Raw genomic sequence first — 25,009 nt, forward strand, 5'->3', positions numbered from 1 at the left:
GGACCTGCGCCCAGAGGCCGTTGGGCAAATCGGTGCATTTCTAGTGAATTGAGGCAATAAGCAGATAAATAATGCAGCCTCTCCTTTAGGAGAGCTCTTTGCCTTCTAGGTCATAAATCTGCTCTCTACTTAACTTTAGATAAATATCTCTTCTCTGTTTGGCCTGTCCTTATAATCTGTGGGGCTGTTGAGCAGACCAGTAGGTCTAAGAGTACAGCCAGTGCAACTTGGAAAACTAATGGAGAGAAATACAAGATATTGCTCTCATTTACTAAAATTGCCAGTGTGTTTCTTTGCGAGGGGATGGGAAGGTGGGGGAGCAAGTTGGTTAAAAAAAAATTGTGTGGGTCAGCCGGGCGTGGTGGCTCATGCCTGTAATCCCAGCACTTTGGGAGGCCGAGGCAGGTGGATCACCTGAGGTCAGGAGTTCAAGACCAGCCTGGCCAAAATGGTGAAACCCCCTTTCTACTAAAAATACAAAAAAAATAGCCAGGCATGGTGGCACGCACCTGTAATCCCAGCTACTTAGGAGGCTGAGGCAGGAGAATCACTTGAACCTGGGAGGCGGAGGTTGCAATGAGCCAAGATTGCACCATTGCACTCCAGCCTGGGCAACAAGAGCGAAATTCCATCTCAAAAAAAAAAAAGAAAGAAAGAAAGAAAGAAAGAAAATGTGCCCCAGGAAACGCCACTATTTGCAACTTTTTTAAACCCGTCCCTTTCCCTCCATTACCTTGAGCTCCTCTCACCTTAACCATGTCAGCAGCCTCCCAGCTGATCTTGGGGCCTCTGGTTTGCCTTTCTGTTAATCCTTGGCAAGAAGCTCTTTTTGAAATCACATTCAACCAAGTCACTCCCTTGTTTAAAACCCTTCAGTGACTCCCATGACCTAGAGTGTAAAGTCAAAGCTTGTTCGCGTGCATACAAGTTGCTCCATGATCTGGCTGTTGCTGTCCTTTCCAATTTTATCTTTCTCTACCATGTTTTAAGTACTGGCCATATCAGCTGCATTTATAGAACTTTGAAATACTGTGTGATTTCACCCTCCATCCCTTTGCACATTCTCTGTGGAGATCTAGATTTTCTGTCTTGGCTATCTATTGCTGCATAACAAGCCATCCTAAAACTTGGTGGCTTAATGCAATTATTTATTATTAATACAGGCTCAGTTCAGTGATTCTCACTTGGGGTCCCTCCTGTAGTTAAAGTCAGATGAAGACTGAAGACTTTTTTACTCATGCATGGCATCTGGGCTAGGATGACTGGAACTGCTTGGGGCTGACTGGGCATTTCCTTCCCTCCCTCCACTTGACCTTTCTGTGGGGCTGTTTGGGCTTCCTCACAACATGGCAGTCTCAGGAAAGGTGGACTTATTACATGGCAGCTGGCTTCCCAATAAGTGTGCATTGTAAAAGACCCAGGTGGAAGCTATGGGGCTTCTTATGACCTAGCCTTCAAGATCTCTCAGCATCTGCCATATTCTTTTGGTTAAAGCAGTTGCAGGCCAGCCCGGATTCAAAGGCCTGGAATTGTAGACTCCACCTTTAACTATAAAATAAGCTTGCTTGTCCAAAGAGGGTAGGAATTGGTGGTGGTCATCTTGAAGATAAATTGCTACAATGTCTTTTACTCTTTTGTTCTCCTGGCAAGTCCCTATTTGTTCATTTATCAGCCAGTCTTATGTCACTTTTGTGTAAACTCATCCCTCTCCTACCTAGGAAAAATTGTTTTCCAAGTCCAAAAAAAATAATTCTGCAGAAACTAGAAAAATAAGTCAGGGAAGAAGCCTGTACTATAAGCATGCATCTGTTACTCTCCCTATCTCACTGCATTGTATGTGTTTGTGTCTCTCCTGCCTCATCATAAATCCTTTGAAGACAGAGGCTGAACCTGATTCATCTTGGTGTCCTTAGGGTCTAGCTTAGCACATAGGTGCTCAATAAATGGGCGGTTGAGGTAAGTGAATTGAATCACAGCTATTTTGTAATTTTAACCTAGGGTCTACTACCCTTAAAACCAAGCAATCAACCAGTCACAACATGTTTGTGGAGACCAGCAGTGAGTCATATAAGTCACTTTCCATTATGGGGCTTCCATTGTCTATATTTTGGGATTCCACAAAGATAAACTGAATGTTTATCATGTGTGAGGCATTGTCCCAAAGACTTTATTATTAATTAACTAGTCCTCACAATAGTCTTTTTTTTTTTTTTTTTTTTTGAGATGGAGTTTTGCTATCGTTGCCCAGGCTGGAGTACAATGGTGCGATCTCGGCTCACTGCAACCTTTGCCTCCTGGGTTCAAGCGATTCTCCCGCCTCAGCCTCCTGAGTAGCTGGGATTACAGGTGCCTGCCACCATGCCCGGCTAACTTTTTGTATTTTTAGTAGAGATGGGGTTTCACCGTGTTGGCCAGGCTGGTCTCGAACTCCTGACCTCAAGTGATCCACCTGCCTCGGCCTCCCAAAGAGCTGGGATTACAGGCATGAACCACCGCACCCGACCGTCCTCACAATAATCTTGTTTTACCTGTTATTATTCCCACTTTACAGATGATGAGACATAGGAAGGCTAAGTAACTTCCCCAAGGTCACACAGCAGAGATCTAGACCAGGCTCCAGAATCTGTATTCTGAACCTCTGTACTCTCCATTAACGTTCTCTCCTGAGCTCAATATTTTCAGAGCCTGTTTAGCATAATGTCACAGAGGTAATTAGGGGTGTCACATGAGGAATATTGAAGAAACAAAGACTATTTATCCTGAAGAAGAGGTTGCTTGGCAACAGGCCCCTATGGATGCAGATAGTCGAAGGACTGGCTTGTTTCCAGTGTCCTCTGTTGGAGTCAACAGGTGGATGCTGCAAGGAGATCCTGGAACCTTGGTGTAATGGAGAACTTCCTCATCATGATGGCCCCCCAGGGTATGGGTTGCCCTGGAAAGTCAAGTCCCATTCTTCTTGGAGGATGGATACCAATGTCCCTTTTGACATTAATTGGCCCTTTTACCACCTTTTATCTAGTGTGTGAAAAATGCGATTTCTTTCTTTCTCTCTTCCTTCCTTCCCTTCCTTTCCTTTCCCTTCCCTTCCCCTTCCCCTTCCCCTTCCTTCCTTCCTCCCTTCCTTCCTCCCTCCCTCCCTCCCTCTCTCTCTCTTTCTCTCTTTCTTTCTTCATTGAGTTCCTGGCCAAAGTAGGTATTTCCTTACTTGGCATGGGTTTATGAAAGTGAATTTCGTGTTTGTTAAGCACTAGGCAGTTTTCACATGCAAAGAGCGTAGGCCATGGATGATTACTTGTTCCAGCTCTCTCTGATCTGTGCATACCTGAGGCACAGGCATCTGCACAAGCTTAAATAATGTAAACGGCATAACTCATTGATACCTCCAGCTTTAGCAAGATTTACTTCTACCAATTTGAGTCATGCAAGTTAGGGTTGTTTTTGCAGATTTCTTTTTTACTGCTGAGCCACTTGTGCATCTTATCCTTTAAACCCTTCCATATCCGTAATTGCCAATTAGTACCCTGATTTGGCAAATTCCTGGCCACTTCAGTTCAGCAATTATGTGATTCAAACCCAGAAAAGCAGTACAAGACCATTTGGTTTTGCCAGTCTGCAGGCAGATTCCCCAGTAGAAACCCAGATGACATACTGCAAATTGGAAACCATTCCCTCTCCCTGTTTCCTTGCAGACATTGGCTAAGTACACATTGATTTAATAAGATGATTTCCCAATACAGCCAAAAAGACTGAGCATCTCAGCATAATTTAGAGGCTAGAACATTTAGGAGAAGTCTCATGTGACAGCGTTAAGTTAAAATCAGAGATATTAGGCCTCATCGCCCTGTAATGCTTAATTAAATTTGTGCTTTTTTTTTTTTTTAACTTATGTCTCCCAGCCAAAGGCCAGTCCTCTCAGGGGGATGAAGAGAAAGACCCTCTGAAGAGCCACCCTTATTCTGTGGAGACCCCATATGGCTTTCATTTAGACCTGGACTTCCTCAAGTATGTGGATGACATCGAGAAGGGAAACACTATCAAAAGAATTCCTATCCACAGAAGGGCCAAGCAGGCCAAATTTAGCACTCTGCCCCGAAACTTCAGCCTTCCTGACAGTGGGGCTCGCCCCCCTGCAGCCCCGCCCCTCCAAAACTGGTCTCCCGTGGTGCCAAGGAAGGCATCACTTGGGACACAGGAGCAAAACCAGCCACCGCCGCTTGGTAATGCCCCCCAGGCCTCAACAAGCAGGAGTGAGGTGAGCTACCACAGGAGGGCTCTGTTGGCAGAGGCCACCAGGCAGTTGGAAGCTGCTGAGCCAGAGGATGCCGAGCTCACTTTTGGGAGTGGACGGCCCCAGCTCTTGAGAGCATCCAGCATGCCTGCCACGCTGCTGCACAGCAGGGCTTCTGAGGAGCCAGGCCTGAGCCTGGGGCTCCCTGCCCCTCCTGCCCTCCCTCCCCTTCAGGGTGAAGGCAGTGTCTGTGATGGCACCTTTGAACCTGCAGAAGGATTGGCAGGTTTCCACAGCTCCAGCCCACGAGCATCAACTCGGATTCCAGAGCTGGTCCAGGAGGGAGCTGAGCCTCCAGAGGGCATGGTGAAGGTTCCAAATCACCTCCCTCTCCCAGGCCCTCCTTTCTCATTCCAGAATGCGCTTGTAGTTCTAGAGGACAAGGAAGATGAACACAATGCCAGAGAAGCAGAGGTGTTGTTCACCCCTGGCTCCCCTACGCCAAGCCCGCCACCTCTGCCATCACCCATCCCTGAGAATGAGCTCCTCCTGGAAGAAATCGAGCTCAACATCAGCGAGATTCCACCCCCGCCACCTGTAGAGGTGGACATGAGAAGCATTGGCATCAGGGTAACTGAGGAAAGCCTGGGCCTTGCCAGGGTGGATGCAGGCAGCATCTCCAGCCTGAAACAGCAGGTCTCGGCCCTGGAGGGAGAGTTGTCTGGAAGAACCGAGGAACTGGCACAGATCAGAGCTGCTCTCCAGCAGCAGGAAGAGGAAATCGAAGCTAGGGAGCAAAGAATTCGAGAGCTGGAGTTCACTGTAGCCCAACTGGAAGGACAGTTTCACCAAGAGAACGCCAAAGACACTCAGGGCCAGACGGACGCGATGGTGAACACTGACCCTGTCCATGGACTCTTGACCAGGGAGTCGTGTGATAAGGGCATTGAAGTCAACCTTCTAGGCAGCATGGAGTCTGAAAGCTGGGGGCACCGAGGAGAGGAGAATGGCCTCCTATGGGGGCCAGATGGTCATAAACAAGGGAATCAGAGCCCAGCAGAACGTGTGCTTCTGCCCCAGCTGTCACTGCCACAGGGACCCGAGCAGGTCCTTACCTCCTCTGTACATAGCTTCCTCTCCACTGAACTCAGGATTGAAGAAGCAGGCACTGAACAGGAAGGAGGCCCTCAGGGAGGAACCAGGGGAGCAGGAGGCTTTCTGTGGGGCAGCGACAGAAAGACTCCCCCAGCAGGGAGGGAGGAGGCCAGTTCCAATCTCCCAGGGAAGGAGCACCGGGGAAGGCCACCAAGCTCGCCAACAGATGCCACTATTGGGCAGTATGTGAAGAAGATCCAGGAGCTCCTGCAGGAGCAGTGGAACTGCCTGGAGCACGGGTACCCGGAGCTGGCCAGCGCCATCAAGCAGCCAGCCTCCAAGCTCAGCAGCATCCAGAGCCAGCTGCTGAGCTCCCTCAACCTGCTGCTGTCGGCCTACTCGGCCCAGGCTCACCCACCCAAGGAGCCGCCGGCCTCCTCCTCCTCCCCGCCAGTGGGTAAATACCATCAATATAGGGGCCTGAGACAGGGAGCCATTTCTCCTTCACATGATGAGGCAGAGGGAACAAGGTTTTCAATTATATTAACATGTTTTTAAAAAGATTTTAGCAGCTGGGAGCAGTGGCTCAGGCCTGTAATCCCAGCACTTTGGGAGGCGGAGGTGGGCAGATCTCCTGAGATCAGGAGTTCAAGACCAGCCTGGTCAACATGGCAAAAACCCATCTCTACTAAAAATACAAAAATTAGCCGGGCATGGTGGCAGGCGCCTGTAATCCCAGCTACTTGGGAGGCTGAGGCAGGAGAATCGCTTGAACCCGGGAGGCAGAGGTTGCAGTGAGCCGAGATCATACCACTGCACTCCAGCCTGGGTGACAGAGCGAGACTCCATCTCAAAAAAAAAAAAAAAGAAAAGAAAAAAAGATTTTAGTACTTCCAGGAACCCAGTGGAATAAAAACTGATGTGTGTGACAGTGGAGGCTCGGGACCTCTACTCTTGCCTTTGCTCTAAGGTTGGGTCTGACTATGGGCCCACTGCCTACAGCTGTATGGATAGCACAGGGCACAAAGATGCCAGCCAGGGAGGGCAAATGAGAGTTGAAAGCCAGCCCACACTCCATTTGCCAAGCCTTGCGCTGCAGCACCACATCCACCCAAAGGGGGCTGTTCTCATTTGCATTGTGCAAAGGCAGTGTCTGGGGCCAAGAATGGCCCTGCTGCGTGGACTCCAGACCTCTTCCTGGGCTTTTGCATTCCTGTGTTCCTCTCTGGTTCTTGCACAGTAGAGGTTTTCTCTAGCCTGGTTTTGGAGGAGCATTATATTGATATCTGGTATAGTTCACTGAATATTTTCTCTGCGTGCATGTGTGTGTGTACGTGCGTGTGTGTGTGTACAGGGGCAGGAGATTAAGTGCTGCTCACATATGGAAATGGGCCCTTCGGCTGAGCAGCACTTCCTGTTGTAACAGATCAAACCCTCTTCACTGTCGGGTAAAGTGGAACCACGTTTTGCTTTGCAGGGCAGCATGCGAGTCTGCTTCCTGCCACAAATCACAATTTGGCTGCTTTCTCATTGTTTCAGTGCTAGTTCTAGCCTTCCCCGTTGGGAGCCGCCTCCTGTCCTGTTGAGCACATTGCAAGATCTGTGTCCTTGCTCGTGTATCTACTGTGAGCACGGTGTCATCACCACCCCCACAACCCTAGTGTCAGTATGCACTTGAGAGCCAGGAAGGACCACTGAGGTGCCCTTGAGCAGAAGTGGGTGCTAGACCATGAGTCCAGAGGCCTACGTTCTGCTCCTGCACTCCCATTCACTGAGCAAGTCTGGGCCTCAGATTTCCCAGCTGTAAGACAGGGACAACAATGGCACCTACACCACATGGTTTTTCTTCCACACCTAGAGGGGCATTGTTAACAGAGACAGTTCTCCCAACATTGAGCAGAAAGCAAGGCCCCTCCAAGAGGTCCCCAAAACATTGATTTACATGATCTGGTTCCCTGTCCCTCCTTACCTCTCCACACACCTGCAACCCTTGTCCCCTCAAAGCAATATCCTGGTTTTGCTACATTCCCATGCATCCCCAAGATCATTCTAACCTGTGATGTTGTGTCTGCCTAGAGATCTCCCCATCGACCAGCCTTAAATCCATAATGAAAAAGAAAGACTATGGCTTCCGTGCAGGAGGTAATGGGACCAAAAAGAACCTTCAGTTTGTTGGGGTTAACGGTGGGTAAGCATCGCTTGTGAAGCTCAGACTGCCTTTCTTGCTACCTCTCCTGCTATTGTCCTTTGCACTCTCTTTTCCTAGGGGGAGGCATCTGGTTTTCATTCCTCTTCAAGGGAATTAATTTCAATGGCCCTTTAAAACTCCATCTCGGGTTTGCATGCGTTTGGCTTCTTGCCAGCTGTGGTGGTCTGTTGGAACCTCTGCTTTTAATATGTCTTGGCTTTGGTCTTCCCCAGGGCCAGGACTCCAGGTGGCTTCTGGGAGTTTTGGGGATATAGAGGAAGACATTTAACCTGAACCATAAAACTGAAACTAGTACAAATTCTGTTAATTCGTGGAACTTCAAATTTCATCCATTTAATTTTTTTCTTCCTTTAACTTCCTGCAAGCCAAACCCAAGTGTTTGGGGATGAAGAAAAACAACTAGACTATTGGCTTAGAACATGAACAAAACCTCATATATTCTATAGAATTGAATGTTTGATTTAGAATATTTTCTAAATCAGTCATTCAACAAACATTTATTAAATGCCAACAGTGCGCTCGGTCGTGGAGATTAAAAAGTCAAATAAATAAAGGTCTCTGCCTTTAGCTCACAGATAACAGAAATAAAGATGAAATGCTGATGTGCTGAGATAAGTTCTGTTAGGCGAGGAAGCACAGGATGCTGTGGAAGCCCAAACCCTGAAGGCTGCCCAGAGAGCTCAGAATCCCTGCTAATTTGAGTCACACCAGAAGGGAAGACATTAGACGCCAACAAGGGGAAACATCAGAAATGATGAACTGGGGCCAGTCGCTGTGGCTCATGCCTGTAATCCCAGCACTTTGGGAGGCTCAGGTGGACAGATCACCTGAGGCCAGGATTTCAAGATCAGCCTGGCCAACATGGTGAAACCCCATCTCTACTAAAAATACAAAATTAGTTGGGCGTGGGGACATGCACCTGTAGTCCCAGCTACTCAGGAGGCTGAGGCAGGAGAATCGCTTGAATCCAGGAGGCAGAGGTTGCAGTGAACCGCCGAGATTGTGCCACTGCATTCCATCCTGGGTGACAGAACGAGACTCAGTCTTAAAAAAAAAAAAAAAGCAAAGCAAAGAAAAAAAATGATGAACTGGGTGTCACAGGAGGGTTGCTGTTCCCACTTCCACTAACATCTGACACGGGATCATGTGCTTTCACAGTTCATGTACAGAAAAGGAGAATCAGCCTAATCTCAAAGCCTAGTATAGGTCACGTCTCTCCCCAGCTTAAACGCCCCCAATGGTCCCCACTCTGCATCCAAATGTGGAAGAACCAAATCATGGCTCTGCCCAGCCTTAGCCCCTGCCACTGCCATTCCTTCCCTCCCTCCAACAGGCTGAGGTCAGGCCCATCTCAGGGCCCTGGCACTTGCTGTTTCCCTGCTAAAGGCCTCCTCTCCTGGACATTCCTCAGCATTTGTTACTCCAGTACGGTGATTCTCAGCCTTGGTCGCATGCTGGAAACACCAGGGGAGCTTTTAAAACATCCCAGTGTCTGGATCCTTTCCCTGAACACTCTGGTTTAATTAGTCTTTGTGCAGTCCACATACTGGGAATTCTAAACACCCTCAAATGATTCTAATGTATCACTAAGGTTAGGAACTTCTGCTCTAATTAAAGTAGCCACTCCTCTTATCCCTCTATCCTATGGCTCTTTTTTTAAAAATTTTATTCATTGTTTTTATCACTACCTAAATATAATATTTGTTTACATGTTCATTTTCTGACTCTACCTTCTAGAATATAAGCTCCACTAGGGCAGGGACTTTGGTATAGGATTTAGAACTGCGCCTGGCATATAGTAGGTGCTCAATAAATTCCTGTTGAATGAATAAGTGAACTTCCAGGCAAAGTTTTTATGGAAGCAGTTCCAAGATGAGCACTGTTTGGTAAATGTAATATGCCCTCCACTCTCTTAATCACAAACATGAAAGGCTGTTCCATACATAATAGAGGAAGAAATGTCTGGGGTTTAAGTGAGACAGAATGCAAGCATAGCAGGGAGCAGACTCAGTTTACAAATCCATTGAGCACAGGGGCTTATGTAGAGGCCACCATTCAGAGAAGGGTCCTTAGGGGGTTCAATGGAGGCCATGGCCACCAGTCTCTGTGGCTGTGTCCAATGGCCCAAGAACCTGAAATCATCTTACCACCAGCATTCTCCATTAGGGATCTCCTGTTGAATATCAGTAGAGGAGTCAATAAATCTTCCAGGACTTTCCTCCATGGCCTCTGGTCTGCCAACTCAACAGAGTCACTTATAATTGAACGTAAGGGTCACTACCAGGAAAGAGGGCCACGAGTCAAGTGGCCTGTGCTCTCCTTTTTGCTGCTCCAAGCAATAGTTCAAACAGGCTGCAGCAAAGACAGGCAGGTGCTGTGCTGGGGTATCCCACAGAGCACTGGATGTAGGTGTGGAGGAGTTCATGCCTTGCCAGGTGCAAGCTGGGCTGGAGCAGTCTGAAGGGAGGTCTTGGTCTCATCCAGAGATGTGAAGATTTGCAGGCAACTTGGTGAATTCAGGATGGAGGTGGGGATGTTTGGCTGGAGTTGGGCCCCTCTCCGGACCTAACATTAGGATTCCGCAAGCAAATGCTTTCATGAGAACGCTGGATGGCCTGTCTAGATCACCGAATGCATCAGCCAATGAGGGGACAGGCTGCCCGTGGGTTTGCTGCAATGAGCACAGTTAATTATTTTGACAATAAGCACAGTTAATTGAGTCTCCCCAAATAGCCTCTCTGCACCAGAGCCAGGGCCCTTTACTGCATGTCTTTCTGACACTAAGAATCCTGGGAGCCTGTCACCCTGCCGGCAGGTGTAGAGAGTGGGGGAGGAGATTAGCAAGCTGCGGAGTGTTACGCGAGGCCCACCCAGCTCTCACTGGTGTTGACACAGGCACTGGGCAGGAAAGACAGGACGAGTGACCTTTGTTTTCTACCTCAGGTATGAGACCACCTCAAGTGAGGAGACCAGCGGTGAGGACAGCACCCCAGAGGACTTGTCTGACAGCGAGGCAGAGAAGAAGTGTGACGGCCCAGATCACAAGCATGTCAAAGATGCCCATCTCACCTGCGAGGCTGGGCAGGGCATCCCTGAGGGCACCTGCCATGCTGCCCAGGAAAGTGGGCCTGGGGAAGAAGTCCCCCACTCCAAGGCCGAGAGGTGAGAAAATGGACACAAACGCGGGCACTTGTTCCTCTGAAAAAGGTCAAGGGCATATATCTACCCGTTCATGCGATCATTTGTTCATTCATGTACCCATCCATTTGCCAGTGTTGTTTAAGTCTCTGTTTCATGCCCACACTGTGCACTGGTTGAATGAAGTAGATATATGGCTCCTGCTTTCATGGAATGTACTGTCACAGCCGATATCTACCTGTAAAGTCAACATTTACCTAGTGCTGAAACTGTGAAGGACTTTACAAGTATTATCCTATATACAACTTCCAACAGTCCTGCAGGGCAGAAGTTATTGTGACCTCCCCACTCTACAGTTGTGGAAACAGAGACTTAGGGAAGTGTGGGGACACAGCTAGCAGAACAGGGACCCCGGCCCCAGTCCTTCTCATTGTTACCCATAAGCTTTTCTGCCTGTCCTGTTGACCATGCTGGCTTTTAAAGTGATGTGTCTTTTTTTTTTTTTTTTTTTTTTTTTTGAGACGGAGTCTTGCACTGTCACCCGGGCTGGAGTGAAGTGGCACGATCTCGGCTCACTGCAACCTCTGCCTCTTGGGTTCAAGTGAGTCTCCTGCCTCAGCCTCCTGAGTAGCTGGGACTACAGCTGCTCACCACCATCCTCAGCTATTTTTTTGTATTTTTTAGTAGAGACGAGGTTTCACTATGTTGGCCAGGCTGATCTTGAACACCTGACCTTGTGATCCACCCGCCTCAGCCTCCCAAAGTGCTGGGATTACAGGCATGAGCTACCGCGCCTGGCCGGTGATGTGTCTTTTAAAGTGATGGGAGCAGCCAGGCACCACGGCTTACAGCTGTAATCCCAGCAGTTTGGGAGGCTGAGATGGGAGGATCCCTTGAGGTTAGGAGTTCGAGCCCAGCAGTGCCCTTAAGCCTCACCTGAGGCCTCTTGGTGTTGAGCCTGCCTTCAGATCAACGCAGGAAGAGTGCTTGTCACTGTGGACACCCCAGCTTCAATGAGTCTCATATTACTGACTCTGTTGGTACTTATGGTGTCCTTCATGGAAGAATAACCTGAAGAAATTTTCTGGTATGGATTGGATTCTTTGATTTTTTTTTCCAGTCTCCCAGGCAGAAAATGTTTGGTCCAAAGTCAGAAAGACAGGCCTCCCCTTCCCAGCATGCCAGGAAATGCAGTTGGGCCTGTCCACCACCCCCTACCACGACCCCCCACCTAAATGCTTTGGTTATTGGCCCCAGCCCCTGACAAAAGCAGGATTAAATGGGCAACACACTTGGCTCATCTTCAGAAGCATTCAGAAGCCAAGTCACATCGGCGCACACCATGGTCACTCCAGATTTTTGCAGCTCACCCTCTCCTAGGGCAGTTGCCCAGTTTGGATTTTTGAGCTGCTGAGATGTGAAAGAGGAGGAGAGTGAAAGTCTTGTTTATCAACTTGAAGAATGATTATATAAATATGTGTATATATGTTTGTTTTATTTAGATATAAACCCTCAGAAGAATTTCTTAATGCATGCCGGGCACTGAGCCAGCATCTGCCAGAAACTGGGACCACCACAGACCAGCTCTTGGTACTCTAATTTTTCATTGTCGTGTAAAGATTTCCCTTCTGTTTAGGACGTTAGCTCTGCCAGGGTGACTTTGGTCCCATTCAGTGGTGTGAGGCAGGCAGTGATGTGAGTGTGCAGTGGTGTGAGTGTGCAGTTTACAGTGTGAGGCAGTAGTGTGGATGTGCAGTGATGTGAATGGTGTGAGTGTGCTGTGTGAGGCAGCGATGTGAGTGTGCACTGATGTGAGTGGTGTGAGTGTGCAGTGTGAGGCAGTGGTGTGAGTGTGCAGTGGTGTGAGTGGTGTGAGTGTTCAGTGGTGTGAGTGGTGTGAGTGTGAGGCAGTGGTGTGAATGTTCAGTGGTGTGAGTATGCAGTGTGAGGCAGTGGTGTGGGTGTGCATTGGTGTGAGTGTACAGTGCACAGTGTGAGGCAGTGGTGTGAATATGCAGCAGTGTGAGTGTGCAGTGTGAGGCAGTGGTGTGAATGTGCAATGGTGTGAGTGTTGTGAGTGTGCTGTGTGAGGCAGTGGTGTGAGTATGCAGTGGTTCGAGTGCTGTGAGTGTACAGTGCACAGGGTGAGGCAGTGGTGGGAGTATGCAGTAGTGTGAGTGGCGTGAGTGTGCAGTGCACAGTGTGAGATAGTGGTGTGAATGTGCAGTGGTGTGAGTGTTGTGAGCACACAGTGAGGCAGGGGTATGAGTGTGCAGTGGTGCGAGTGGTATGTGTGTGCAGTGTGAGGCAGTGGTGTGAATGTGCAGTGGTATGAGTGTTGAGTGCACAGTGTGAGGCAGTGGTATGAGTGTGCAGTGGTGTGAGTGTACAGTGCACAGTGTGAGGCAGTGGTGTGGGTGTGCAGTGGTGTGAATGTGCAGTGTGAGGCAGTGGAATGAGTGTGCAGTGGTGTGAGTGTGCAGTGGTGTGAGTGTTGTGAGTGTGAGGCAGTGGTGTGAGTGTGCAGTGGTGTGAGTAGTGTGAGTGTACAGTGCACAGTGTGAGGCAGTGATGTGAGTGTGCAGGCCAGGGCCCATTTCCTCTGGGTGTTCTCTCCTTTACCCAAGCACTGCTGCCTGAAGTGATGGGTCACACTGAGGAAGTGGAGCCCATGGATATGCACAAGAAAGCAGGCCGGGGGCTCAGAGGCGCTTCCCATGCGTCATTAGGTAATGCACCATGAGTGTCTGTCATCAAACTCTGTGGCTTAGGCTCACCATGGCCCTGTGGTTTGAGGGGACTGTGGGCAGAGTGTGAAAAGCATGTAGAATGGGAACTGAAGGTTCTATTCCCAGGACCCTCATCTGTGAGATATTAGGCAAGTCAGTTCGATGCTCAGGGTCTCTGTTTCTTCATCAGTAAAATGAAGGTGGTGGATGGCATGTTTCCATTCGTCTCAAACCCTGACGTTTAATTCTGTAGTCATTACTGTTTTTCTTGAAGTGTACCTCTGGGTCAAGAAACTGAAAACAAGAAAATACGCATTGGCTCCTTCACACCTTCATGGCTTACAGAGATTTAAACACATAGTGATTCTACTTTTAATCAAGGGATATTGGCACAGACACATTTTCCCAAGTTATGAGAGCAGCTGTAAGACCCATGGTGGAACAACCCGTAAGCATTTTTAAAAGCCATTTTGCTCTCCTTTGCAAAAGAGCCCTAGAAGTAAAAACCATCAATTCATCAGTGTTTATTTCTTACCCAACTCATTTTTGTTATTTTATCTTAGCTGATTTGACAAATAGTTGCTCCCTAAAGAACCAATATGTAGGGCCAGGGCCAGTGTCTCACGCCTGTAATCCCAGTACTTTGGGAGGCCAAGACAGGTGGATCACTTGAGCCCAGGAGTTTGAGACCAGCCTGGGCAATATGGCAAAACCCTGTCTCTACAAAAAAATACAAAAAATTAGCCTGGCGTGGTGGCACACGCCTGTAGTCCCAGCTACTCAGAGGCTGAGGTGGGAGAATCGCCTGAGCCCCAGAGGTTGAGGCTGCAGTGAGCTGTGATTGCACCACTGCACTCCAGCCTTAGCGCTAGAGTGAGATCCTGTCACAAAAACACAGAGAAAAAAAAAAGAACCAATATGTGATGTGGATATTGATCAAAACTCCTGTCACTTATTCTTAATTGAATTATCGAACTAAGGTCTTTCTTAGCTCTTCATTCAAAATCCACCACTCGGCCGGGCGCAGTGGCTTACGCCTGTAATCCCAGCACTTTGGAAGGCCGAGATGGACGGATCACCTGAGGTCAGGAGTTCAAGACCAGGCTGGCCAACATGGCAAAACCCTGTCTCTACTAAAATACAAAAATTAGCTGGGTGTGGTGGCCCGCGCCTATAATCCCAGCTACTTGGGAGGCTGAGGCAGGAGAATTGCTTGAACCCAGGAGGTGGAGGTTACAGCAAGCTGAGATCATACAACTGCACTCCAGCCTGGGCCACAGAGCGAGACTCTCAAAAGAAACCAACCAACCAAACAAACGGACAAAAACAAAAAACAAAATCCACCCCTCTGTTCCTTAATATTAGGATCTTTCTCCAGATTTTCTTGAAGATCCCATGGATAAAGGAGATACTCTGATTTATTAAAGTGTTTCAGCCACAAAAGATTCCACTGATTCTGCTCTAGAAAATTGATCAGAGGATATGCAAGCCTGGCACCACACCCATGTTAAGATCAAAGCACCAGATACTGTCTCCCTTGCCCCCATCTTAGAGGAAGAAGCAGGTGTGTAAGGACCTCACTCTGTAGAGCCATGGAAGGTAAGGGGCCAGTCCCCTTTTACTCCTATTTTATAACAGGGCAAGTAAGGATCAAAAAGGTTGTATGACTTCCAAGGTCCCACAGCTGAGTCAGGGATTTTATTTATTTATTTATTTATTTTTTTATTTTTATTTTTTAATTTGAGATGGAGTTTCGCTCTTGTTGCCCAGGCTGGAGTGCAATGGTGCGCTCACACACAACCTCCACCTCCTGGGTTCAAGCGATTCTCCTGCCTCAGCCTCCTGAGTAGCTGGGATTACAGGCCTGAGCCACCATGCCCGGCTAATTTTGTATTTTTAGTAGAGACAGGGTTTCTCCATGTTGGTCAGGCTGGTCTTGAACTCCCAACCTCAGGTGATATACCCGCCTCGGCCTCCCAAAGTGTTGGGATTACAGGCGAGAGCTGCTGCGCCCGGCTGAGCCAGGGATTAAACTGTGTCACATCGATTCAGTGACTCCCAAGTCTAGGACTCTTCCCAGCATGAGTATGCAATCATTTATCATAATCACTTCTCAATAGCTTCTCTTCCCCATTAGGTAAATACCCTTTAAACACTGAGCTCATGTCACACACAAGAGTTGATGTCATTGGCTCTGGAACTCTTCTCGTTCATGGTCCCAGAGGAGCTGAATGCTGCAGATAGCAGGGTCCTGCCGTGGGTTCTTAAACCATTTACTCTCAAGGTCCTTGCAAAGCTTAAAAGCCAAACATGTCAAGCACACCTGTTTGGGTTTTATTTCAAGCATAAATTGGAGATGTTGTTTGCCTTCGCATGCATGTTTCCCATTAGTAAGATGTTGCGATTTTCCAGCTATGCCTATTAAACACAAGCAGGTGTCCTGGTAGAGTCTGGGGAAAGGTCATTGTGGGCTGGCTGTGTGAGGGGGAAGGAGAGGGCCTTTGTAATTGTGCGCATACCAGGGGTGTGAGCTAAACTTCTTACTGGGGGGTGTGAGCTAAACTTCCCGCAGACTCAAACTTTTTCCAGTTAAGTGCCTTGTTACTGGTTACTAGGCTGTCCTCCCAGTCTTCCTTTCCACTCCCAGAGGGGGCTGATCGCACAAGTACAAAGTATGTTGCTGCATTCCTAACCCTACCAGCTCTGAGCCCTTCAGGAATAAATCACATGGCAAGCTGGAGGGAGCTGCAGGCACAGAGGCCAAAGCTGTCTTTCCTTGTGTAAGGGAGGAACTCTTGCTGGCCGGGGAACCTCTTGGAATTGGTCTCTTTTGGGGTTTCAGAGGCAAAGCTTGAACACCATCAGTCAAGAGTGGTTCCGCGTCTCCAGCCGGAAGTCGTCTAGCCCTGCTGTGGTGGCCTCCTACCTCCACGAGGTCCAGCCTCACTCCCCACACTTCCTGAAGCTGCTTGTCAACTTGGCCGATCGCAACGGGAACACGGCCCTTCACTACAGCGTGTCCCACTCCAACTTCTCCATCGCGAAGCTGCTGCTGGAGACAGGTCAGAAGTGGTTGCATTCATACAGTCTGGGTCCCTCCTTGAAGAGCAGGGCAATTTTTAAAATTTTTTTCAAAAATTTCAATAGCTTTAAAGGTACAAGTGGTTTTTGGTTACATGGATGAATTGTACAGTGGTGAAGTCTGGTCTTGTAGTATACCCATCACCCAAATAGCATACATGGTACCCAATAGGTAGCTTTTCCTCACTGCCTTCCGCCCTCCCCTCTTCTGACTCTCTGGTATAATTGTCCATTATACCACTCTGTATGTCTTCGTGTACCTGTGGCTTAGCTCCCATTTAAATGAGAACATGCAGTATTTGGTTTTCCGTTCTTGAGTTACTTCACTTAGAATAATGGCCTCCAGTTCCATCCAAGTTGCTGCAAAAGACATTGTTTTGTTCTTTTTTCTGGCTGAGTAGTATTCCGTGGAATGTATGTATGTGTGTCTGTGCATATACATATATATAACATTTTATTATATGTATATGTATATGTATGTATACATTATATATTTATTATATATATATACACACATAACATTTCCCTTATCCACTCATTGGTTGACGGGCATTTAGGTTGATTCCATGTCTTTGCAATTGTGAATTGTGCTGTGATAGCATATAAATGCAGGTGTCTTTTTGATGGAATGACTTGAAGGGCAATTCTTGTACCACATTTCTTTCTGGCAAGGAAATGCTTCACTGTTGAAAGTTCCCTCTGTGTTCCAGGAACTGGACTAGACCACTTTGCCTGTGTTTGCCTCATTTGTTCTTCACAGCATTCCTGTGATGTGGGTATTGTTCTCATGTTGCAGCTAAGGAAACTGAGGCTCAAGAGTTATAAAACTTGCTCAGGTTACAGCGCTGGTCAAGGGTAGAGTCAGGTTTTGTACTCAGTCTGTCCACCTCCAGAGCTATATACCGTACTGCCTCTAGGGAAAATGGCATTTTCCCATCTTCAGAAGATACTTTTTAACAAAGGTCATGGCTCCATTTGACCAATTTGACTCAACTTGATTCATTCATCTTTCATTAGATATTTATTGACTACACATGAGGTCCATACTGGCTACTACCAGGGATGCAAAGGTGAGCCAGGTGAGCCCTCTGCTTCTTGGGAGCTCACAGCCTAGCAATTGGGATGGAGCTGGATAGTGGCTCATGAAAGAGAGATAGAGAATGCGATTTAGGAACTGAAATGAGAGCGTGTCTAGTTCAGGGAGCAGCAAAGGTGCACTGGAGCAGGTAGGGCTCCAGCAGGCAGACAGTCTTCCAGGCAGAAGGAACTCCATGGAGGTTAGACAGGGAAAAATGCCTGGAGACTAGAAAGCTTCTAGTTTGGATGGGATGGGAATTAAGGTTGGAAGGGTGAGTTGGAGCCACCACATAGAGAAATGGAAGACCTGGAGTGCCAGGCTGAACCCTGCTTGGAAGGTCCCAGGAAGTCAGTGCAGATTTTTTTGTAGGAAACTCCATAACCAGGGTAATTCTCTAAAAGAGTCATTTGACAGTAGGGGTGGGTTAGTGAAGGGAGCAGGAGAGGAGGTGGCAGGGCAGACAGGAGGCCATTGCAGAGGTCCACAGAGAGGTAGTGAGGGCTTGTAATAGGTGAGGATGGTAGGAACCAAACAGCAAAAAGCCATTGGGAGGTCAGGCATGGTGGCTCACGCCTGTAATCCCAGCACTTTGGGAGGCCGAAGCGGGTGGATCATTTGAGGTCAGAAGTTCAAGACCAGCCTGGCCAACATGGGGAAACCCTCTCTCTATTAAAAATACAAAAACTAGCTGGGTGGTAGTGACACATGCCTGTAATCCTAGCTACTCAGGAGGCTGAAGCAGGAGAATAACTTGAGCATGGGGTGGGTGGGGGTTTCAGTGAGCTGAGATAGTGCCATTGCACTCCAGCCTGGGCAACAGAGAGAGACCCTGTCTCAAAAAAAAAAAAAAAAAAAGCCATTGGGAGGGTAGTGCCGGACTGGTGAGGTGAGTTGGAGCTCTCTGTCAAGCCTGGATGGTTGAGAAGGCAGTGGGCTGCAAGAGGAGAAGGACCAAAGTGGAGGAAGCAGAAAGGATAATTCAGTTTGGGGCAGATTTTTAGTTTCCAGTGGATCATCTCTGCGGAAATGTGCAAAGGCTATTGAGAATTCCAGATGCAAAATGAAAGGGCAACAGAGCTTTGGGTGGGGCCAGCCAGAGCACATGCAATGAGGCCTTTAGGAGAGGAGTCCTCTTTTGCTCTTGGTTATCCTGTGCAGAGAGAGAGAGAGAACACGTCAGTGGAGGAGACCCAGGCAGTCGTGTGATAACTAGAAGAAATAAGAGCATTGTGGCTGATGGGGAAGAACAGCCCATGAAAAACAAAGATTGTCAACTGTGTCAGATTCTGCAGGGTCCCTGAAGGATGATGCCTGGGTTTGGCAGATGGAGGGGACGGAGAGTGCCACTGGTGACTTTGGAGACAGCTGCTTTAGGGGCATGTTGGGAGGAAACCAGCTAGCAGAGTGTAAGGAGCAAAGCGACAGGCTTGGGGAAGGCAGCGATGGGGTGTCTTGGCTGAAGGAGGTGGGAGAGCCTTCAGAGAGTTGGTTTTGTGTGTTTGTTTGGGGAGAGGAGCTCTGAACATATTTTTTGACTGAGAAGAAGAATCCAAGAAAGAAGAGGAACAGATAAGGTGGGGGACAGAGACAGGGAATGAGAGACAGAGAGACAGACAAAGAGAGAGATGGAGAGGAAGAGAATGAGAGACAGAGACAGGCAGAAAAAGAGAGAGAGGGAGAGAAAAAGGAAGAGATAGAGACTGACAGAGAATCAGAGACAGAGAGAAGGAGGAAGGTGAAAGATACAAAAGAGAGAAGCCACTTGGCAAAGCAAGGTCTGGGAGGAGCCGGGAAAGCCTGGACTCCACAGCGGAGGCAGGTGAGGGCAGCCGAGGCAAGACGCTGGGCTATTCATTTCTCTGAGATGGAAGCAAAAAAAGGAGAAAGTGGGTAACAGTGCAGAGAGATGTTGAGGAGAGCAGGGAGGTGGAGGCCACTGGCCTCAGATGGCCTCGATCTCCTCAGGAAAGTGAGAGTAGAATCAGGGTTACAGACTGGAAAGGGGTAGTTAACAGTCAATCAAAGACAGGTGCATGATGAGGCTGAGCGAAAGTGCATGGGCCTCGGTCAAATGTCATCTATGAGTTTAGGAAGGCTGTATGGGGCTGTCTAGCAGGGTACATACAAGAGGTATAAAACCCCAAATGATCCCCACAGATGTGGCCTTCTGCTAAGTATTTAGCACCTGCTAAATATAATTTAAATTTATGATAAATTATATTTATAAATTATATTAATTATAAATTATATTGTCTTTATAATTATAAATATAATTTATATAATAATGAATATAATTATTTCATTTAATAATAAAAATTTATTATTAGAATAGTATGATTATCCCTCTTTACAGACCATGAAAGTGACATTCAGAAAAGTCAGCAAACTTGCCCTAGATCACCCAATAACTAAGTGTGCTACCAGGGTTTAAAGTCAATACTGGTCCAGGCGTGGTGGCTCACGCCTATAATCCCAGCACTTTGGGAGGCTGAGGCGGGTGAACCGCTTAGGCTCAGAGGTTCAAGACCAGCCTGAGCAACATGGTGAAACCCCATCTCTACCAAAAATACGAAGATTAGCCAGGCGTGGTGGCACACGCCTGTGGTCCCAGCTACTCAGGAGGCTGAGGTGGGAGGATCTCTTGAACCCAGGAAGTTGAGGCTGCAGTGAGCCGTGATCACACCACTGCACTGCAGTGTGAGTGACAGAGCGAGACCTGGACTCAAAAAAAAAAAAACAAAAGTCGGTCCCATTCCTCTTTTCATTTCTGCCATCTAGGAGGTAGAGCATAACTCTTCTTTTAGGAGGCCTCAGGTGGGAATTTAAATGAACATCAAAAGTCTGAATTTAGGATCCAACGGCTTTCCCTAACTTGGGTCCTGTCTGGCTAAAATCCCTCCTGTGGCCTCCTATTGCTCTTAGCATGAGACGCGGCTTCTTCAGCCTGGCCTTCAGGACCCCACCTGCCCTGGCTCCCACCTGCCTGGGCCGTCTCTGCTGCCGCCACCATCTCCTCCTTCCCTCCACTCCAGCCACGCTGGCCTCACTCACCAAGGTCATTCCCTCCTGGGATTTTTGTATTTGCCTTCTACCTGGACTCTTCCCCCTGAGGCTCTTCTTGTGACTGGCTCCTTCTCGTCATTCAAGTCACAGCCCCAGTGTCACCTCCTCAGAAGTCTTCCTGGTGCCTCTGTCTAAAGTGGCTGCCCCTACCTCTGTGTAGGAGAGAACCCTCTTTCTTTCTTGAGACACTCTTTGCTTTTGATTTCTACCCAACAGAATGTTAATTCACTCAAAAGGGGCTCCTGTCTGTCTTGTCTGTTTCCCTAACACCTAGACCAGTTCCTGGTTCCTAGTAGGTGTTGAGTGAAAACGTCTGCTAAATGAATGAGTGACGGATGACTCTTGGGAGCTAGGTTAAATTCCAGTAAACTTCCAAGTCTTCAAAATTCTGCTAAGCAGCTTTGAGTCTCTTCAGCTGAACGGGAAAGGCAACGTACATAATGAGAGCCTGAAGTTGTTTCTGATTTTCACATCATCAAAAGAAGACTAAATTATAGCTAACAGTGAGCTGATGTTATTGATTTCAGTTCTTCATGGATGCATGGATACCATCAAAATGGTAGATCAATTGAGAAAGGCACATAATTAAATGGAGCATGGCTCTGTGTTCCGTTACCATATTCAACGTTAGAAGCCATCAGTGTAGAATGTGAATAAAGCAGCTACCGCTTTTTCAATGTCATCCTCATCCCAGACACTGGGCTTAGTGTGATATACATACACACTGTCATGTACAATCCTTGCAGGAATTGTGAAGCAGATCTTAATTGCCTTTTCCAGTGAGGAAACTGAGGCTCAGAGATGTCAGGTAATGCAGTGAAGGTCACAGAGCCTGTAAGAAGCTAATCCAGAATTCAAACCAAGATTGATCAGTCTCTTACTCTGGGCTTTTTCTACTACCCTATCTATGCTTCTGGGACACTGAGACTTTGGGAACATCCATTATGTGCATGAAGAATCCAAAGACCAGTAACATATGGCCCTTGTCTTTAGGTAGCTCACAGTCTTGTAGCCTGTTAGAAGTTTCTGGGTGGGCCAGGCCAGGACAGAGAAGAGACAACTAAAATTTGGGTGGTATAAATATCTGCTGATGCTAAGAATTCACTTAATACTCATCGACTTTAAAGTGGTTTGGAAACTTTTCCCTTTAACATAGTGAAATAGCTAAATAGCATAAAGGTAAAGTAAGAAGGGGGTTGGGGAGAATGGGTTGAGAGAGTCGTTACTTTCTCTCATCTGTAGAAGGGATATTGAGGATGACAGATCTGTCACACTCCCAAACCTGGGGTGTCCTTAGAAGCAGTCGTTAAGCATCCAGAAAAAAAAAATTACAAACTGTAAAGGGCTGTACAGAAGTGACTCATTATTGAGAATAGAGCCAGAGTGCACCTCTGCCGGCTCAACCCCAAGTGATCCGTCCTTTATTTTGCCAAATGCCCTTGCAGGGCTTATTGAGTCCGAGGATGTCTGTCGAGAGCCTTGCTCCTCTGTCACCTCCAGGGAGAGTTGGCTTTGCTGCCTGATGGCTGCTCTGAAGCATCTTCTGTAAAGTCCTGGGTCCTGGCAGGATGCAGTGGCTCACACCTGTAATCCTAGCACTTTGAGAAGCCAAGGCAGGTGGATCACCTGAGGTTAGGAGTTCAAGACCATCCTGGCCAACATGGCGAAACCCCATCTCTACTAAAAATACAAAAATTAGCTGGGTGTGGTGGCGCATGCCTGTAATCCCAGCTACTTGGGAGGCTGAGGCAGGAGAATCGCTTGAACCCAGGAGGCGGAGGTTACAGTGAGCCGAGATCACACCACTGCACTCCAACCTGGGCAACAGAGTGAGACTCCATCTCAAAAATAATAAGTAAATAAATAAAATCCTGGGTCCTTAGCCCCTCCTAGTCCCTTTCCTGAGCCCCTGAGCAGGTGTCAGACCTCATTCTACTGAGCTAAAAATCATGTTTCTAAAGAGATAAAAGAGAACTGATAAGCTGAGGCTCCTTTACACATCTTAAAAGCAAACAGAAAATAATCAAGGTGTAGAAATAAAGTTATTAATAAGGTAGTGCAAACGTTCACTTCCGTATCAGGACAGAGCTATGAGATGTATGGAGTTTTTATTTAGCTTCCATCACCTGCCGGCTCATGGCAGTGGTCCAAGGAGCTTGAGGGAAAACTGCTGATAAATGAGGCAGACTGATGCCTCTGTCTCCACTGACGGCCTGGTATTATTATGGCACACTTCTGAAAAATTGTTTGAAAAATTATGGGGTAGCCAGGCGCGGCGGCTCATGCCTGTAATCCCAGCACTTTGGGAGGCCGAGGTGCACGGATCACCTGAGATCGGGAGTTCGAGACCACCCTGACCAACATGGAGAAACCCCATCTCTACTAAAACTACAAAAATTAGTGGGGCGTGATGGCTCATGCCTGTAATCCCAGCTATTCAGGCTGAGGCAGGAAAATTGCTTAAACCTGGGAGGCGGAGTTCGCAGTGAGCTGAGATAGCAGCATTGCACTCCAGCCTGGGCAACAAGAGTGAAACTCCATCTAGAAAAATAAAAAAAGAAAGGAAAATTGTGGGGTGGAGGGAATATCAAACAAATGTTGCTTTTTTCCACTTGCACAGAACTTGCAAATAGCACTAATTGACATTTTTTTCATAAACCATATTTTTACAATGATACCTAAACCTTATGAGAATATCATTCTGGACAATAATAGTAATAACAGTGAACTCTTACTGAGTGTTTACTGTGTACTAGGCATGATTCTAAGTCAGGGGTATCCAATCTTTGGCTTCCCTGGGCCACATTGGAAGAAGAAGAATTGTCTTGGGCCACACATAAAATACACTAACACTAATGATAGCCGATGAGCTAAAAATAATGCTTTAAGAAACTTTATGAATTTGTGTTGGGCCACATTCAAAGCTGTCCTGGGCCATAAGTGGCCCCATGGCCCATGGGTTGGACAAGCTTGTTCTAAGTGCTTTAAATATATTAGGCTGGGCATAGTGACTCGGGCCTGTAATCTTAGCATTTTGGGAGGCCAAAGTGGATGGATGGCTTGAGCCCAAGAGTTCGAGACCAGTCTGGGCAACATAGTGAAACCCTGTTTCTATAAAAAACACAAAGAATTAGCTGAGCATGGTGACATGCACCTGTAGTCCCAGCTACTCAGGAGGCTGAGGTAGGAGGATCACTTGAGCCCGGGAGGCAGAGCTTATAGTGAGTGCCACTGCACTCACCCTCAGCCTGGGCAACAGAGCCAAACCCTGTCTCAATAAATAAATAAATAAATAAATAAATAAATAAACTCAATAAATTTCACCTATAAGGTAGGTTGTGTTGTTATCCCCATTTTATAGGAGGAAATGCTAAGAAAGGCTAAGTGACTTGATTAAGTGTAATTGTTTTTCTGTTGCCCAAAGGAGCTACATAAGGAAGGATTGCTTGAACCCAGGAGGTTGAGGCTACAGTAAGCCATGATCGCACCACTGCACACCAGCCTGGGCAACAGAGCAAGACCCTATCAAAAAAACAAACAAACAAAAAGAGCAACATAATATTTTCAGATAAGCAACAGTACAAAGACGTTTGATTTTCCCATCGCCCTTGAGAGGTGGGGTCATTTACATAATAGGTATTGGTCTATGCCTGATGATCCCCTACCTCTCCTTAGGTGGGGAGGAATATGGATACATATCCCCAGGGCTACAAAGCAGAACTTTCTTTAAAGTTCTCATTTACTACTTAGTCTTAAAAATATGTCAGGTTTGGCTAGGCGCCGTGGCTCATGCCTGTAATCCCAGCACTTTGGGAGGCTGAGGTGGGTGGATCATGAGGTCAGGAGTTTGAGACCAGCCTGACCAACATGGTGAAACCCGGTCTCTACTAAAAAATACAAAAATTAGCCGGGCGTGGTGGCGTGCACCTGTGATCCCAGCTACTCAGGAGGCTGAGGCAGGAGAATCACTTGAACCCAGGAGACGGAGGTTGCAGTGAACCAAGATCGCGCCACTGCACTCCAGCCTGGTGACAGAGCGAGACTCCGTCTCAAAAAAAAAAAAAAAAAAATACAGGTTTAATCAGGCACAGTGGCTCATGCCTGTAATAATCCCAACACTTTGGGAGGCCGAGGTGGGCAGATTGCTTGAGGTCAGGAGTTCGAGACCAGCCTGACCAACATGGTGAAACCCCATCTCTACTAAAAATACATTTAAAAAAAATAAAAAATCAGCTGAGCTTGGTGATGCACGCCTGTAGTCCTAGGTACTCAGGAGGCTGAGGCAGGAGAATCACTTGAACCCAGGAGGCGGAGGTTGCAGTGAGCCGAGATCATGCAACTGTACTCCAGCCTGGGCGACAGAGAGAGACTGTCTGAAAAAAAAAAAA

General features: G+C 47.5%; 1 protein-coding gene across 1 annotated transcript in view; it reads left to right on the plus strand.

The window, feature by feature from the left end:
* Nucleotides 1-25,009, plus strand: part of KANK4 (KN motif and ankyrin repeat domains 4) — an 88,675-nt gene that overhangs the window by 45,219 nt on the left and 18,447 nt on the right. The window contains exons 3-7 of the mRNA XM_003809158.8: nt 3,897-5,780; nt 7,400-7,511; nt 10,476-10,694; nt 12,173-12,260; nt 16,242-16,461. Coding sequence (XP_003809206.4) covers nt 3,897-5,780; nt 7,400-7,511; nt 10,476-10,694; nt 12,173-12,260; nt 16,242-16,461 — 2,523 coding nt within the window. The remainder of the gene's footprint in view (nt 1-3,896; nt 5,781-7,399; nt 7,512-10,475; nt 10,695-12,172; nt 12,261-16,241; nt 16,462-25,009) is intronic.

Source organism: Pan paniscus, chromosome 1 (assembly GCF_029289425.2).
Source record: "Pan paniscus chromosome 1, NHGRI_mPanPan1-v2.0_pri, whole genome shotgun sequence".
NCBI classification, from domain to species: domain Eukaryota; kingdom Metazoa; phylum Chordata; class Mammalia; order Primates; family Hominidae; genus Pan; species Pan paniscus.